This window comes from Selaginella moellendorffii, unplaced genomic scaffold (assembly GCF_000143415.4).
Source record: "Selaginella moellendorffii unplaced genomic scaffold, v1.0 SELMOscaffold_83, whole genome shotgun sequence".
NCBI classification, from domain to species: domain Eukaryota; kingdom Viridiplantae; phylum Streptophyta; class Lycopodiopsida; order Selaginellales; family Selaginellaceae; genus Selaginella; species Selaginella moellendorffii.
The window spans coordinates 662,631-681,680 of record NW_003314344.1 but is presented as its reverse complement, the minus strand read 5'-3'; the positions used below and the strand labels follow the sequence as shown (position 1 = coordinate 681,680).

The window sequence follows — 19,050 nt, the reverse complement described above, 5'->3', positions numbered from 1 at the left end:
AGTTTCACAGCCAACTGTGCAAGGAGTGAAGGATGAAGTTGTTATTCTCTCCAGTGACGAAAATGAAGAAGATGAGCTTCCCGACATAGCTTCCCAGACAAGTAGGTGTGTTCCTTCTGGACCAGTTTTTGAAGTGGTGGATAAGGCATTTTGGCAATCTCGATCATTACGGTTGGAATTGAAGGAGTTCCAGTACATGAGAGGTGAGGAGCTTCCTTCTTCCTATAACACGGGATGGATGTTTAGGCAAAGCAGCAGTGCATGTTAGATACCATCAACATGCAATCGAGGAAGGAATCCGCCGTGATTCTTTTTACAATTTGAAGACTACTGTTACTACAAAGGCTAGGAAGAAAAGTGCAGCAACTCCAAAGTGTGTTCAACAGTCTGTACTAAAGGACTATGTGGTGGACATGTTGCTACAATCTGATAGCAAAAAAGAGTTCACAGAGAATAGCTTGAAGGACCTACTTCAAAATATAAAACCTATGACAAATTTAAACAGGTATAAAATTAACACTTAACTCTACTTTATCACTAATAACACTCTTTTTTTTTGTAGAATAAAGAACTGGGTGCGAGAAGGGCGAGATGGAAAGCTTCAATCTGGATTGGATGGGATTTTGGAGCTAAAGAGAAAATGTCCCTATGAGTTTATTCATGGGAGCTTATTCGTTGGCCAAGTGACTTCGAACAATCAACGCCCTTTCATCTTTAAGATGTCTACTCTTGGTCCTACTTCTGGTGTGGACCTTGTACAACAAATGGATATGGATAGAGATGGGGATTTGGCTAATTCTTGGATCCATTTTGACCATATGGAACGAGTTTCAGGCTGGTCAACAATGGGAGCTCATGTTTATGATCATAAGTAAGTGGCTTTTCATTTTTTAAGGATCCATACCGATTTACATTATAACCATTCCTTTAATAGGTTGCAGTGCAATTTGACTATAGCTATAGCCGAATTCAAGGTTCAAGATTTTCAAGCACAAACCGTGTTTTGGACATGTATGTCCGAGGTTGTTGAACAGCGAACCGGGAAGAAACCCAACTTCCGTGGTTTCATGGCAGATGCAACTGGTGCTAACTGGTTGGCTATACGACAAGTATTCAAAGGTGATAAAAATCAGCCATTACAAGGTAGAGAGAAGAGTTGTGAGTTTCATTGGGCAAAGAGCGTCAATGAACATTGCCGATGCATCAAGTCTACCTTCCATCACGAGTTCAAGCAGCTTTGTTGGGAATGGATGGATGCACCAACTAAAGAGGAGCACAAGGCAAAGGCAAATGAAATGCGCATATGGTGGCGTGAAAGAGACAAAGTGCCAATTGAAAACCTTCCACAAATGGAATGCTGGCTTGCATGGTGGGAAGTTCAAATGTTTCAGTGGGGTCATTATACTCTCCATGTAAGCTTTCTCTCATTTTCTTTCTTGTCACATTCAAATGTTGCATTTTTTGTAGGATCAACCACTTGATGATATTGCACTTACACCAACAATTAATCTCTCTGAGAGCAAACATTGGAGTTGGAGAGCTTCCGAAGCAGGGAAAGGAAAAATGTCCCTCTATGAAGCTACACTCTCCGACCTCACTAGATCTCTTGAGCAGTCATCAAAAGCTTTGGCTGCACAGGAAGCAAGGTTTGCTGGTACATGTCCGAACTTAGACAGGCTTCAAGAGCGGGTTGGTAGAAGGACAACACCAACAGCAGGGTCAATGTCTAAGATGGTGGAGGAAGTTGTTGCTGGAACTCCTATGAAATCAAGTTATGAACCACTTGGGGACATGAGAACAGCCCGTATGAAGTGTCGACAGATATTTGATGGGTCAAACATCACTCCTTCTAGCTCTCACCATCTAGAGTTTGATTACCATTCTGTTCCACGACACTGGAAAAGAACTAAGGAACATGGGGTGGAGGAGGTGCCAATTGTTACACAAGTAAGTCCAGTGCCAGAGGTTGACAAGGTTATTTCTCGTGAGTCAGTTTCTCGTATCAACTGGGCAATTCGAAGAGTCAGTGCCAAGAGCAATGCACATTGCTCTGGAATGATTGGGAGTCGAGGTCAGTGTCTCACTTTTGTGCGCTCAGCTTCAAGTTCTTCAGCAGTGCCATGTTTCTAGGGCTGTCGAGATCTAGGAGTGAAGGGCCACCAGTCAAGCTGGATTTACTGTTGTGGAACTGATGTTACTCATACAAGCCGGATCCACAGCTCAATTATTTTGAAGCCAGATTTTGTGCCAGAGGAGTGGCTAGTTGAGCGAAGTTGCAATCTTTTGAAAGAAGAGATTGAAAGTTTGGAGAGAGTAGGTTTCAAGCTAAAGACTTCCTCAAATGTTACTGTTAGTACTGCTATGCCACCAATATCAACACTAGACCGGCATACACGACCAGCTAGGAATGGGAAGGCTGTACAATACAGGTCTTCCATTTCAAAAGGTGCACAAGAGAAGATCAAGCTGGCAAAAGAGCTAAAGTGCACAATCACAAAGACCAACTACATTAGTGCTATGGCTAAGGAGTTTATTATTGTGACTGAGTCATCAAAGGGTACGAGCTACATTGTTAAAATGTGCGAAAATCCATCCTATACTTGTCCAGATTTTACACAGTGGGAGAACAGGGGAAAGGTATAGTTAGCCTACAAGCACATCTATTACATTTTTATGCAGGAACTAAACCAAGATCCTAAGATCGACCATCACATCCACCAGGCAAGCCTTACAGTTGCGGAGCTTGAGAAGTGTTTTTAGATTGCTTTTAGTATTCGGATCTATATTTATATTTGTATTTTATTGGTCGAATTTACTTGGAAATATAAATTAAATCAAAATTTAAAAAATGGAAAGATGTTGGTTCGGGACGAATCAATGTTTTTCTTGTGTTTGAGAAGCCGTGAGCTCATGAGCTCAAAACCTACCCGGGCTCAATGACGGAGTGGGCGTTGGGTCAGGCATTAGGCAAGGCACTTGATGCTGCTGCGCCTATGCTGGCATTGCCTGACGAATTGTTGGGGCAGAAGGAGTGCTGCTTGGGTGCATGTGAAGCTATGATGAAGTTGATGGAGATGCAGGAATTGGTTTGCTGTCGGAGCCATCGTGCTTGATGACAACTGGAGACGTTGGTCGTCAGTGCTGCCTGGCTTCGCGGGCTTTTGATAGCAGAGGATCTTCCTGTGCCTTCTTCATGCGCTCCTTGCGGCGACGTGTCGAAGATGATGGCGAAGGGGCAACGACGGTAAAGCTGCCATCAGGATTCACAACAGCAATCTGTAGAGGCAGTCGATGCAAAACGAGATTTTGCAGAAGATTGTATTGATGAAGTCGCTGTAGAATCAGAAAAATTCGAGTTGAAGCAGGCTTGTGATCCTTCTACTTGTTGTAGAGCTCGCAAAGCGTAACATGAAGCTTGGTGTGAAGATACGCTGCGAGGTTTAGGGGGTTTGTTGTTGTTGAGCTCGACGTACATAACTGACAAGATCATACTAGCAGAAGTATGTGAGAAACGCGGAGGTCCAATATGTCTGCAACAAGCTGCACTTGCTGACGATGCTCAGGCTTGATGTGGCGAGTTTGTAGCCCAGTCTTCCCAGCAGAGCTAACGAAGGCGCATTCTCCTTGCAACGAATGCATCAGTTTCTACTCCATCTTGCCAGGATGTCAAGCAGGAATTCCTTCCTCTGCCTGATTTTCCCTGATTTGTTTTTCTTTTAATTAATACTTGAATTTACATCACCAACCATCATCAACCGTTGACAAGCAGCATGCGACACATGATCGTATGTATGGACACGACATCCAGACAAAGAGGATACAGAACATAGAGCGTTCCCAGAGATACTTTGCCCAGGAGCTCCGCAACCTCGAGCACACGCGGGAGCAACGAGGGACGAAACATACCCCCAACCCAATGAGAACTTGAAATCAGGCAGCTTTTACGGTGGCAACTATCAACCGACAATGCTGCACACATCGAAGACTTGATCAACAGTTACTTCGCTTATCAAACACCTCCAAGAGAGACTCCACCGAGCCCGTTTGACTCCGTGACGGTTACTACACCGCCGCCCCAGCAAACAATTCATCAAGAGCAACGACAGCCAGAGACTTCGACCTGGCACACACCACAATTGGCAATTCATCCTTCACTGAGTGCACCAGCACAGCCTTCTGCCTACTCAAAACCTTCATCAGCACCTGTTACTGCCCAGTGCCGACGCTGAATTACAACAAAATCGCTTCGCTCATAGTATTGAGTGGAGTAACGTCATCAGCAATTGGAGGACACAACTCTTAGGCAACCCCAGCAACCAGACCACTTCCGACATAGCATTGGACTTTTTCAATCATCGCGACCACGAATCGCCAACAACATTTACATTAGATCATCACCACAATTCTCCATCAACACCCGAGCCAGACAGTATCTTCGGCGACTATCAGGCAGTGCCTGATTTACGACCTTTGCTCTACATTCAAGACTCGCCTGACAATCAACCTTTGCCTGACAACAATCAGGCACACCTTCAACATCAGGCCAAGACTCATTCTTCTGGCCTCGACACACAAGTTTCAGGCAGCGATCTAGCAGCTCTTTTTGGTGAAATACAACCTCCTTCCCCACGATTAGGCACGATGACACTCTATATACCCGGTACTGCCATTGGCAAAGTCATCTCCTACCCCGCATTCAGTGGTCTTCGGGATGAAAATCCAGAGAAACACGTACATTTCTTCAAAGGAGTTGTCGTCACCAATGGCGATGAACACAACGCCCGCAACATTTTCGGCTACACACTCAAAGGACGTGCCTTGGACTGGTACAGCCAGCAACCATCATCCAGGATCATTGATGAACTCTACCAAGACTTCCAAACCGAGTTCAGGCAGAAATCGAATGAAGACGTTTCCGACTACAGCATTCGCTACACCAAATACGTCAACAAACTTCCAACGAAACCAATCGATAGTCTTCTTACACGATGGTACATTCAAGGCCTTCGCAAGAGTCTTCGCAAGGCGGCAGCCTTCCTTGCGGAAACCAAGTACACCGATGTCGCTGACCGTATGACGACGGTGGAACTCCGCAAGAAAAACGCCAGCTTTGGCGATGGCGACACCAGTAGTGATGATGATGACACTCCCTCACACAGACGGTTGAAGGAGGACACTAAACAGGACAGGCTTGTCAAGAAGCTCAATGCCGAAGCTCTTGCTGACGAATCCAATCTACGCACAGGCGTATGGTGCACAACTTGCAAGAATGAGGGACACTCAGCTCATCAATGCAAGCTTCAACTTGCTACATGTCAACGTTGCAGGACAAATGGTCATGATGCAAAGGCATACCGTTCTAACCCAGCCCCTCAAGTTAATCTAGTTCCTACTTTTCAACCTCCTCCTCCTCGACCACCTCGACAAATGGGTTTCAACGACCGTCGCATGTATTACCAGCAAGGTCCACCACCGCCGTACAAGAACGAGTGGAGAGGACCACCACCTCGGCAAAACTACTATCCACGTCCATGGAATGGCCCACCTCGTCGCGACTACTATCAGGATGATCGCTACAACAGACCTCCTCGCGATTACAACTACTACAACAACCGCGACTACAATTACAACAATCGTGATTTCTACAATCGACAAGGCAGCTACAACCAAGGTGGATACCAATACTATCGCCCCACTTACAACCCGAACCGACAGGGGCAGCGGCAGGATCAAGCACAACCAGGTCCTCCTCGATTAGGCCTGCCTGCCCAACAACAACATAGTTTACCCGCAACAACATAGTTTACCTGAAGCAGTAACCCCGTTGTACCCGTGAATACTTGATTTTCCAAACTTTGCAGCCTTCCACTGGTCCAGAACATCAGCTTGTAAAAACTCTATTTCTTCTGTCATAACTCGCACTGGCCCCGTCATTTCCACTACATGCTGCTCAAACTGTGACTGGAAGTTTTCACCCTGTTTCCTTATTGTTTCGTCCGGCTCCTTGACTTTGGTTTGCAGCTCTGAACTGACCGCAGTCAAGTTCTGGACTCCTCCCTCTAAATCTTCAACTCTTTTGGGAAGAGACTCGACGGCTGCCTTCAATTCTGCCAAATCCCCAGTCACTGTCTTGATGTTTACGGAATTTTCTTCCATCTTGCAATGAAAGCTTCTGTCAAGTTCCACTCACCAAGTACGAAGCATAGCCTTTTTGAACAGCGTTGATACGATCTCCGGTGACTTTAACATGCGTATCGAGCTTCTCAGCCTGCTTTTGGACCTCGACCTCGGTGAAATCTTTGCACTCTTTAGCCGTGTTTTTACTGCATTGCGTCGCGTCAGGGAAAGAAAAAACAGAAAAGAAAACGGGTCAAATTTCATACCAGACTTCGTAAATCCCCTCCTTGAAAGCTTGAAAATTTTTGGCGAGCTCCTCAGCTTTCTCAAGCCGTGCTGTCTGTGGTAGCGATGGTTAAAATCAATTTCTCTCCTCTGTTCTCAATAGAGCTACAACTTACATGAGCTGTGAGTCGATCGCAAAAGACTTTGCAGTTTCTCCACTGCAACTGCGCTACGACTGGTACATGGGTGACAGTCAAAATCTCCCGAATGATCGCAACATCGTCCATGGCTGCAAGATTACACCTGTCCTAAAATCGCCGAGAACTATCTTCCCCTGAATCCTGCCTGCTTTTCAAGCTCCAGCGCACCAGCATTGCCATGTCCCATTAAAATCCCCCCCAGGATCAAGCAAAACCCTGAATCCCCAAGAATCCGGGCAATGTGAGACTCAGAGAGTACTTTCGATGCGCAAGCAGACGATCGGAGCCATTTCTTGATCCAGCGAGTGATCGCTCGAGATGGCAATGGAATGCCGACGAAAAAACAGAGCTCCGGCGGTACCGAAGCCTCGGCGCTCCCACGCTAGCCCTGCGCCAATACCCTAATCCCTCGCTAAGAGCGTCGCTTTTGTCGACTTGGCAGCATCGCGGCGGTCCGTCCCGGTCCGTCCCGAATCCCGGCCGTTGATGCCTTCTTTCGTCATTTCTAATGGCAACGGTCATGAGAGAGAAATGCGGGTGCTTTGCCGTGGCTCATACAAACACCTTGTTTCAAGCGAGATATTGTTGACCTCAATCTTAGGTTTTAGACCGGCAATGGGGGATGAGAATGCGCCAGACGATGCTGCTGAGGAGGTCGTGGATCCAGGCGCTGGACCGGTATGCCAAATCCTGTGCGTTGTTTCTTGGATTTTGATGCGATATTTTGGCGCAGGATGCCATCGCAGCCAAGAAAAAGAAGAAGAAGAGCGGTGCTGCTGCCGTTGTCGCTGCTCTAGCTGGTGATAAGGAAGACGACGAAGATGAGAATCAGCCCGAAAATGAATCCAGTAAGGAAAGCTCCGAACTCATTCCTTTTTCACTTTCTCTTCGCTTTCAGCTGAAGCAACAAAGAAGAAGAAGAAGAAACCCAAGTACGTTAAATCACTACACTGGGGTGTTTGTTTACTGATGCTTAAACATTTTATCAGGAAGAAGAAAGCAGCGACTGAGCAGGCAGATCCTCCATCAGTGGCTGTAGCTGATCTCTTCCCATCCGGAGAGTTTCCAGTCGGAGAGATACAGCACTACAAGGATGAGTAAGACAATCGACTGACTTCCTCACTAATGATTTATGCGGTCTTCGTGTTCTTCTACGTGACAGCAACCTCTGGAGAGAAACATCGGAAGAAAAAAGAGAATTGGAAAGGCTAGAGAAGCCCATATATAATGAAGTTCGTCAGGCCGCAGAAGTTCATCGTCAGGTACCTTTTTTTTTAATAAGCGATGCAAAATTTTAAAATTTCTTTCCTAGGTGCGGAATTATATTCGCAAGTACGCAAAATGAACCACTGGAATATTCCGAGAATATTCCATGGCCTGTGGGATTTAAGGCCGTAACGCCTTAAGGGTTGGGAGGTTGGCCTAGGGTTCGCTCTCTTGTTCATTTCATTGGTATCGAAGCAGCACGTTCTTTGGGGGATGGCAGGAGAGCAAGACATTGATCCTAATGAGTATGGCGTTAGTGATGATAGCCATGATGATGTGGAAGAGACTCTTGATGATGTTGTTGTGCGGCAGGGATGCCAGATTTCTGAGGTTCAGAGCGACATAAAAGAGGTTAATGATTTCATCAATCTCATTAAGGATTTCTTGCTTTGCATGAACCCTCAAGGGTTAAATCAATCTCATGTGCGTAATTACCATTGGTACGTCAAACATGCCAAGGATTATGGTATCGTGGAATGGAAATCATCACCGGATGTTTGTGATAGTCAAGAGGTTGATTCTTGGTTGGAATTGTGGGAAAGTTGTTGGTCTCACAATCCTTGTGAGGATAAGGTGAAGATAGATTTCTTTGTGACAAAGCTTATGGGCCATGCTTCTTTGTGGTGGAAGAACTACATCAAAGCTAATCCAACGCCAACTTCTTGGACTAATTTGACAAAGGTTTTCCGCGCTTCGTTTGTCAAGAAGTTTGAAGAAGTTAATCTTGTGAATCAGTTGTTAGAGATTTGGCAGGGGACTTTGTCTTTGGATGCGTATGCCCGCAAGTTCCGTGATCTTTGCCTTAGTCTCATAGGCACCTATAATGAGCTGCTAAAGGTGCAATGTTTTATCAAAGGATTGAGCTCAGTGGATGTGCAGCAGAAGGTCAAGAAGGATTTTCTAGCAACATTGACTGATGCTATCACTAAGGCTCAGATCTTTTCGCCCGAACCGTCAGTTAACTTGGTCAACTTTGGTCAACGAGATGGTCTACGGAGTAGTCAACGTGATGACCAACTCGCCAATGCTTCATATTCGGGGAAGAAACAGCTGTTGTTCTGTTATGGCTCGAAGTATGAAGATGGTTGTGAGGCTAAGAAACTTTGTTTGGACCAGCGAGAGAAAGACAAGGCGGAAGGCAATTGTTTTCATTGCCACAAGGCTGGACATAAGAGCAAGGATTGTTCTGAAGGGGTCAATGAATGATAAGGTGACTGTGGTGGAAATTATAGGCAATGATGTGAGTGATAGTGCTTTTGGGGCCATATTGCTTCAAGTTAGGCATTCTCTCACATTCATGAGCCACAAATTTGATACCATACAGCAAAATTAACCTACTCGAGAATGGCAACATTCTTTGTATGGATTGGACTTCCATGTAGTTTCAGATCATCAGTCTCTCCAGATGTGGATCTTCGAGGCCGCCTTGCTCATTGGCAAGAGTTCCTGCAGGAAATGTCTGTTAAGATTCGGTACAAGCATGGAGGTGACAATAAGGTGGCTGATTCGTTATCCAGGATGGTAAATTCTATCTCGTTCGTGAAGCTATCCAGCGATCTCTTGGATGAGCTTAAGGAGTTTGCTGACTTTGACTCCTTTATCACTGATATTTGTGCGAAGGTTTTGTTGAGGGACGCCTCTACAGATTTGAAGGTGACAAGTTTGCGTCATTCAAAATACGAGATGGAATCCTGGTGAAGAAGGGACGTGTAGTGGTTCCTCATATTGACAAACTCATCAAACGGATTTTTGTTGAGTGTCATGATGTGCCAAGTGCTGGGCATCCGGGGGTATTGAAAACGTATATGTTGGTGAAGAGGCATTTCTTTTGGCCTGGGATGAAGTCAGATGTTGAGAAGTACGTACGTGGTTGTTTGACCTGCCAGGCGGTCAAAGTTGATCATCAGAAGCTCGCTGGCCTCTATCATCCTTTACGTGTACCTGAGAATAAGTGGGATAGCATCTCAATGGACTTTATCACTAGTTTGCCCAAAACCTTTCGAGGAAATGATGCTATTTGGGTTGTTGTGGATCGTTTGACAAAAATGGCTCACTTCTTCCCTATGAAGATAATGATAAAAGCTTCTGAACTTGCTCAGTTGTTTGTAGACCGGTTATTCAATCTCTATGGTTTGCCGGGTGACATTGTGAGTGATCGGGATCCTAAGTTCACGTCCAAGTTTTGGCAAACGGTCTTTGAGAAACTAGAGACTAAACTAAGCATGAGTAGTGGTGAGCATCCACAATCTGATGGGCAGATAGAGCGCATGAATCAGCTATTAGAAGATATGCTATGGTCTTTTGTGGGAAACTTGACTCGACAGAGAGTATGGGAGAAATACTTGCCTTTACTTCAGTTTGCTCACAATAGCGCTTATCAATCGGCTATTGGCATGTCTCCTTTTATGGCGATGTATGGCTATGAGCCTAGGTCTCCTGTGAGTTTGAATTTGGCTTTGGTTCGGGTTCCTCATGTTTGTGATTTCCTGGAGGATATGCAAGACAAGCTTGAGTTGGCAAAATTGAACATGAGGCAAGCTCAAGAACGAGACAAAAGATTGGCTGATGAGCATCGTCGTCATCAAGAGTACAAAGTTGGTGACAAGGTTTTCCTTAAGCTGTCAGATGCACAACAGTCTCTAAAAGGAGGTGGCAGTGCTAAGTTGTCTCCACGGTATTGTGGACCTTGGACAATTTTACAACGTGTAGGGGATCTTGCATACACTTTAGACTTGCCAGTTAGTTCAAAGATTCATCCAACGTTCCATTTGAGCAAGCTTAAAGCGTGTTTGCACTCTGGTGATATCGTGGATCAGTCCATCATCCAGGTTCCAGAGATTGATGCAGAGAAGGCTGGTCTGGCCAATATTCTTGCTCAAAGATTGGTGAAAACAAGCCGGAAAACAACTAGGGAGTTGTTAGTTCAGTGGAAATGGACGAAGCTACATGGGAAATTGAGGATGACGTGAAGAGAGTGTTTCCGAGTTTTGGTTATGACTTGGATGACATTCTTGAGGAAGGGGAGAATTGAGTTCTATAGCCGTATTGCTATATGATTTGAGCCGTTTGTTCTATTCTCATTCTCTTGTTTCCATGATTGTATTGTCATGTGAGAAAGCCGTATTGCTTTCTTTCTTTCGTGGCCGTTTGTCACAATGTTGGTGTTGCCGTTTGCACATTTTTTCTCCATGGCCATATTGCCTTGGACTCCCTTCATGTGAGGCTCGTTTAGCTTCTCGAGGCTGCCGTATGTGGCTGGGTCATGAGGGTGACACGAACCACAGGAATATTCCAAGAATATTCTATGGCCTGTGGGATTTAAGGCCGTAACGCCTTAAGGGTTGGGAGGTTGGCCTAGGGTTCGCTCTCTTGTTCATTTCAGCCCGGAGTTGCAATGGTCAATATTTGCGAAACACTAGAAAAAATGGTGGGAAAACTTATATCTGAAAATGATTGCATGCGGGAATTGCATTTCCAACTGGCTGCTCTTTAAATTGGTACTGCGCATAGTATCTTGATAAAATTTTGTAAATATTTTTGTTGCTTAGGGTAGCTGCGCACTGGACACCAAATGCTGGAGACAAAACAGTACTTCAGTACGATGATGTTATGAAGCTGGATTTCGGAATGCATATCGAAGGTTTGTTTTTCTTTTTGCAAAACCTAAGTTTTCAAATGTATTATTCAGGGCGTATAATCAATTCTGCGTTTACACTTGCCTTTAATCCCATGTTCGATCCTCTTTTGGAGGCTGCGCGAGAAGCAACGAACACTGGTATTCGGGTACATATTTGCAAATTTATCCTTCATTTAACCTGCATTTCTAGGAAACGGGTATCGATGTGAGGCTTTGTGACGTTGGCGCTGCTATTCAAGAGGTAATGGAGTCTTATGAAGTTGAGATAAATGGCAAAACTTTTCAAGGTAAACGTTCATGTCTTATGTTTCGTATAACAATTTTATTTTGAATGTGGTCACAGCATAGGACAATATCAAATACATGCGGCTAAATCTGTTCCTATTGTCAAAGGAGGAGAGCAAACAAAAATGGAAGAAGGAGAATTTTATGCCATCGAGACTTTTGGCTCCACTGGTTTGCAATTTTAGTTGGTCACCATACTTTGTCGACAACTGTTTTTGCAGGGAAAGGCTATGTGAGAGAAGATTTAGAATGCAGTCACTACATGAAGGATTTTGACGTCGGTCGTGTTCCTTTGAGGCTGCCACGGGCAAAGCAGCTGCTGGCAACCATCGACAAAAACTTTTCAACGCTGGCTTTTTGTCATCGGTATCTGGATAGGCTGGGTGAGACGAAATACTTGATGGCTTTGAAAAATCTGTGTGACACTGGCATTGTCCAGGTAAGTCGACGTTTTCCTTATCACTAAGTACGTGATTTCTTACAGCCATGTCCACCCATATGCGATATCAAGGGTAGCTACGTTGCTCAGTTTGAGCACACGGTCCTACTTCGGCCAACGTGCAAAGAGGTATTGTCCAGGGGCAATGATTATTGAACGGGAGATGCCATCGTGTAAACGTTCCTCTTTGTACAATAACCGTTCCAGGTTAAATAAAGTTTCCGGATGAAAAGTTATATAATTGCTCGAGCATTTGGTTGATCGAGTTTCGGCTGCTCCTGCTGTACGGTAAATTTAGTTTTTTCATTACAGACATTCTCTGATCAGGCAATCTTTGTGTTAACTGCAGTTAATTTAAGGCATCCTGACAGCAACTGTTTCTTCAATGCATCTCTAACAGGTGTTTCTGGGGTTGAGTGAGAAAGCAAAAGCCTGGGATCGTGGGATTACGCCATCATGAACTTTGAAAGTTTTGGACACATGCTCCCTTCCGTTACTAACAGGTACGTTGGAAGTACTTCATTCTTATTAACTTAACTACTGTTGTTTATGCCGGTGCTTAAACCGAAGTACAAGGTCAGCGTGAAGTCTGTAGACGATAACGAAAATTGCCATAACGCCCAGGTTCATCCACTTGCTGGACTCGGCCAGTACTGTATACAAGAGCGAGAAGACAAAAGAAGAAAGCATAAGCAGAACATGACCATGTTGGCAATCACATATGATGAGACCCTGTATGTTCCCCTAGAAGTTTCACACTTGAGGATCTGGTGCTCCACAAGAAACATCGGCAGTGACTCTGCTTGGTTCTCCAGATGGTCTTCCAACACCAGCTAGATAACAGCAAGATCTCTTTGCATTGAGAGTTGGCCATAGGGCTAGAGCGAAACCATTAAGGTATCGAAGTAGGTAATGCCTGCATTAGGAGCATTGATTATTTCATCTCCTGGAGGAGTTATAGTTAGCTTTTAAACATTTCACTATATTCACTTTAAGTTTGAACTCCTAAATGTTTATATTATTATCACCCACCATATGAATATAGCCTTTTTCAGTCACATTAGCATTCCTTGGGTCATATTGATTCTGTTGGAGTCCTTATTCTACAGGGATTTACTATAGAGTTTGGGTATATAAAAGAAACATTAATTAGTATTGATATAAATTTGGTACACTGATATAGAGAGTTACACTAAACATCTTGTGTGATATCATTTGTAGATGCATGGAGCTTGGGTTAAAATCCCGCTTGAAAGGCATTTGGTTTGGGAGGCTAGAAATGAAAGATGCCCTAAAGTCATAATTCATAGTTAATAAATCTAGTATAAAAGTTTAACAGGGGAACATGGTAAATGGGATGGAAACACTCAATCTTGGTTGTCACGAATAGGGTTAGCTTGCTAAGTGTTGGGGACGCTCTTGTAGTTGTGGTCAACAATTCATGAAAAACCTATGTGGGATCACTAGATGATCTTATTGCTAATCAAGGATAAATTCTTTATTAGGTTAAAGAACATAATTTCTAATTTATAGTAATGATTTGAATAATTGGTAATAGTATAACTTGGTTATGGTAACTAAGAGGTGAAATGATTTATGACAATACAATAGTATTGTGAGTCCAAGAAAGTAGTCTCTAAGGAAAGACCCATAGAAGAGTTATAAAATTGAACTATGATTATATGCACAATGGGAAATGATGATAAAATTTACTAAGGGTGAACATGGTAATTGTTATGAAATAAAAAGGTTATCCCCAATATAGAAGTAGCAATCCTATCTTATTTGATGCAATAATCAAAGGATAGGAGTAAAATATTAATGGCCAAGTCAAATTTTCTTGCTTTGCTGTATGCTGCCAATAACCTTAACTTCGTTGAGAAACTGCTGCTCCCCTTGGTTAGAAGGCACTGAGAGCTTCTTGATAGCGTTCTTGGTCTCATCACCAAAGTCCCCTGTCGCAAAGAGTAAAAGGAGGAAGAAATAATGAGGACCCATGTTGTCAAATCTATACCTTATACACGGCGCCAAATCCACCTGGGGCTTCTTGGTGGAGCTTCTTGTCATCACTAAAATCTTCTTAGCACGTCTGAGCATGTCGTAGGAAAGAGTCACAGGCCCTCGATGCAACGTCAACTGGATCTCATCAAATTCTTCTAAAAAAACCATCTATTTTTTCTAGATAGTAAATGAGAGCGACATACCACGGGCTGGTTCCTGCTGTTTAGGAACACTTTTCCTCCTCTTGAGAATAAAATATCAAGCATGAGGAGCAGCAATGCCGCCACACGAGCGATTGGAATCCCAATTGCCAAGTCCCAAAGGTTACATCAATGCTTTATTTCGTTAAAGTGGGACTTATTCAGTAAAGTGGGACATTAATTAGCATGTGTCCACATGCCATTTCCTAGTACTTAATTAATATTTATTAATATTTCTATCAGTTTTTTAATTTATTTTTTTATATTTCACAACATTATAACACAAAATCATATGAAAAGTTTTAAATTTATAAATTATAAAGTTAAAACTTCAATTTTTTATTGTTGTTATAAAAATGGCATGTGGCCACACACCATAAGTGGGATAATGAAAAGTCCCACTTTAACGAAATAAAGCATATCACAAGAAAGATAAAAAGATTCACTCAAAATTCATCCAAGACGAAAGTGTACCGTTGGAACTGGATGAGAGAGTCACATTTTCGGGAATGCCCTGGAAGAACTTCGAGATTCCCTGGAAGAAGATAGTAGCAAACACCTCCACTGTGAAGTGCTAGCGATCAAGGCAAGTGGCGCAATCAACAGTGCTTAGATCTGGAATGGCCTCGATCCCCACCAGTGCTGCCACATATTTCCTCATGCTCGCTACTTGACCATTAGGATTCAAATATAAAGGGACTATAACAAAAAGTACACCCTCTTTTCCAATTGGTTAAGGGTCTTAAGATATTTGGGATTAAGCGTCTTTAGGTTTGAATAATACTAGGTTAAGTGACCTCCCAAGAAATTTAATTTCAAAAGCTTAGACTCAAGGAGTGAAAGAACAAGAGCATGAAGAGACTCTTCAACATACAACCTAAGGAGCAAAGGGACAAGAGCACAAATTCTTGAGCGTACAGCCCAAAGAGCAAAGGAATATGAACATAGAGTGATATTAAAACTTCCTAGAACTTATATCTAAGGAGTGAAAGGATAGAAGCACAGAGTAACACTAGAATAGTTTTAGAGCTTCTAACATTCTAATGCCAAAACCAACACGCAAAATAGAGTTAAATTGAGTTTAATGTTATTTTAGCATACTAGTGGTCTAACATGAAGATATGGGTACTCACCATTTAGTGGGGAAAATATAATACCAGCTTTATATTTTTTATCATCTATTTTTTGGTAAGAGGTTGAGAATAAAAATTCTTTCTCTTATATATTATCATTAAGAAATAGTGGTGCTTACATTCAGACTTTGCCCTCACTAAAACCTTCTCCATGTGAAATGAACACATCAACATGGTTTGTTAGCACACTAAAATAGAAAGTGTTGTTGTATCTTGGACTTTACACAATAGCTTTAGGTTATGGAGGATATTAGCCTTGCATCTCATCATTTGGAGGCAATTAGTTTGATAAGGAGGATCCTTTTGAACAAAAGTAGACCAGCACCTTCTTCACATGTCCATGATAGTTGGAATGATTATTTTAGCTATGCTTATTATTAACTATTATAACGGTGTGAGTTGGAGTTGAAGGTTCACTATATCTACAATTGCTGAGGCAATATCAACTATAATTTTCTTGATTTGCACTATTAGGATAAAACAACTCCTTTGACCAAAGTAGTCTAGGTATTGTTGCTGTGTCTTTGAAATTGCATGTGAAGTTCCCTCAAGTAGCTCTCAAGTTTATAAGGTTGACTCTGTTGTTTTGTCTATATAAGGAAGTTGTAAAATCCAGCATACTCCTAATTTCAGGTATTATCCAAAGTTATTTTTCTTCTTTTCATTACAGTTTTTTTTTTTTTTTTTTGCCACACATTAGTTGACTAATAGTAGAAGAAATCCAGCTGGCTAATGTAGGCATCTCAAACAGTCCTACCAAAGAGTATTGTGGTATCTACTAGAAGATGCTCAAAAGAGGAGTTGAATTTCTTCTTGCCACAGATTTCAACTAAAGATCTCCACAACAGTGGCACAGACCATTGCAACTATTACAACTACCTTGCCAATTCCTATTCAGTGCAGGTTGGAGATTCTACACTCATTGCCTATTGGCTTATGGGCTGCTGTAACTAGAAGCCATTCATATGAAGGGCTGTAGATCATGACAATTAGTGTGTAAAATGTTGATAGAAATGCTGGTGGTATTGAAGCTACCTACTAGCATGTCTATAGTAGTGCTTTGCTCAAAAACATATTGCTCACTTTTGTGTACAATGTTGAGAATATGATCATTGTTGACCAAATAGGGAGCATCATATATTTCACCTCTTGAACTTGCATTACTATGTAAAGCCACCATGAAATATTATTGCTAATATCATCGTGGGCATCGAGTTTCACTACTGTCTAACCAAGAAATCTAGGAAGGAAAAACAATATTAAATTATAGTCGATTATATGTTTAAAGTCTTAGAAGCATAAACTATTTGAACGGTAAGTGGCATTTTTCTGCTTGGTGTCTTTTTTAAAAATTTTTTTGTGATGTTGGAGTGGCTGGCTAGCATAGCACAGCTGGCTGGAGGGATGAAGGTTGGAGTGGCAATTGTTTTTTTCTTGCATTTTCATATTCCTTGGACTGTAGTTTCTTTATTAAATTTTTTATGAAAAGCTTAAAAAAGGGAAAACTAAGATATTACCTATACAAAATAAAGTATAAAGAAAAAGTTTATGGATGAATACTATTTTTATAAATTCAGAAAAGCATAAGGCTTAAGTGAACTTATAAAAGGATAATATGTAAGGTAATATTAACTTTAGAATGACTTATTTAAGCATAACTAAGTTTATGAGATTTATAAAATGATTTATATGCTCTTGTGGATATTAATATTTATTTTTTCTTGTTATTCTCAACCTCCACAAAGAAGATGGATTGGAGAAAGTGGCCATTTTAGTAATCGAGATATAATTAGAATTATAGATTATTTTAGACGTTTAATAGAAGCAATAGATATTACTCAACCCATAACAATATATTATGGCATCGAATACTTTCGCACAATTTTTATTCATTATCAAGATATAGTAATTAGACTTTATATACATCCTGGTGACATAACAAATTATATTAATTGCATTCCACTACCACCTTCTTTCCAATTTGATCCTACATATGTTCGCAATACATTTTTGCAAATGTTGCACCTTCTAGAATATCATGCTTGTTCAAATGCTCCAGGCATGATTATTATTGTATATAGATATTTCTCAATAGATTATTTTGCCTTAGGAGGTCGTGTAAGATATCTTAATGAAATTTATCCTACTTTAGACTATCATGAAGGCTTACCTGATGAAAGAAGTCTACCAAATAATATTCATAATATTATTGAATATGATACTTTGCAATGTTGGCCATATCACACACAATTAATAAATGGCCCTCTAGAGTTTCTTGGTACACATATAATAAATGGAAATAGTTTGATATTAACAAATAACAAATTTAGAGCAAGTTTAAGGAACTATAATCTTGTAATTGAGACTGAAAATAACCATAGAACTATATGGTCTACAATGTCTTATAGTTATGATACATTTTGTTATCTTCATTTCCAACTTGATGGTCATTTACTTATAATAGATGATAACAAAAATATTATGTGGAAAAATAATATCTTTTACAAAAGTTGTTTAATATTTGCTATTGTAACTATGGAAGATGATGGATATTTAACAGTGACTTCTTCTTTAAATGGTCATAAAACTTTATTGTGGACAAGTAAACCTAATATTTAAATTTCAAATTATATATTTAAATATTAAAAATATATTATTATCATAAAAATGTTCTCCATTTTATGCTTGCAATGATTACAATAGTGAAAAACTACTATTGGGAAAAGTAGATACACCATATATAAACCAATCAAGAGCCCTATCAAGAAAAGGGCATATATTCTTAAGGATGCATTGACTAATTTTGAAGCTTATAACCATCTTGAAATTATGGAATCTAATTGCCACAATATCTTATGCTTACACAGGTTCTTTTTGCTCCTAAGCAGTTCCAAGGTACTTTAGTAGAGTTTTATGCATTCAAAAAGTTTTTACATGCAAAACAGCCACAATTTTCATTAGCAAAGGTCACAATCAGTCACATAATCATTGTCTTGAGCCATTATGGTGATAAACCTATTCTTATAGCATTTTATTTCACCAATTAAGCTCTTTTTCAATCTCCTGACCATTTAAAACATCACTCTATCATTGCTTAGAACTCTATGTGCTTATTAGAATGAACTTCTAGTGGGTTTTGATTTCTCAAAAGCTAAAAGATGAAGAAAAGATAAATATTTTTTAGCAGTAGCACCATCACCAATATCAATAGTACTCTCATTACTTACTTTAGAATGTCTATCCTTTCTATTTTTCTATAATTAGCTGAATCTTTGTGTAGAAAGCTCAAGCTGATGCTAGTTCTCCCTTTTGCCAAGAAGAAGATTATTCCAAAACTCTATATTGCTGAAAAGGTAAGATTGCTCCTTTTTTGGTAAAGAGTAGAATTAAAGCTTAAGATTATACTATAAACTTATATAGATTATGTTGATAATTTTATCTAGTTAAATATGCTTAGAATATTCTTAAACCCTTAATGTATTTAATTTAAAAATATTTATAATAAAATATAAATTTTTTATCTTGATCCTTTTGATAATTGAAGTAA

The 19,050-nt window shown here is 41.0% G+C and overlaps 1 protein-coding gene and 1 pseudogene across 3 annotated transcripts; one reads left to right on the top strand and one right to left on the bottom strand.

Moving 5' to 3' along the window:
- Positions 1–5,604: 5,604 nt before the first annotated feature.
- LOC9651803 lies at positions 5,605–6,939 on the bottom strand. 3 transcript variants are annotated; one of them, XM_024661588.1, is made up of 4 exons: positions 6,519–6,939; positions 6,384–6,457; positions 6,191–6,323; positions 5,605–6,125 (listed from the first exon to the last, which is right to left on the bottom strand). In XM_024661588.1, the coding sequence occupies exons 1-4, from the start codon at positions 6,627–6,629 to the stop codon at positions 6,123–6,125; spliced, it is 321 nt and encodes a 106-aa protein (XP_024517356.1). In that variant the 5' UTR covers positions 6,630–6,939; the 3' UTR covers positions 5,605–6,122. The 3 variants fall into 3 exon arrangements, with proteins under 3 accessions (XP_024517356.1, XP_024517355.1, XP_024517354.1); XM_024661587.1 differs by having other exon boundaries at positions 5,605–6,107; XM_024661586.1 differs by having other exon boundaries at positions 5,605–6,323.
- Positions 6,940–7,113: 174 nt separating this feature from the next.
- LOC9651802 lies at positions 7,114–12,629 on the top strand (annotated as a pseudogene).
- Positions 12,630–19,050: the final 6,421 nt, after the last annotated feature.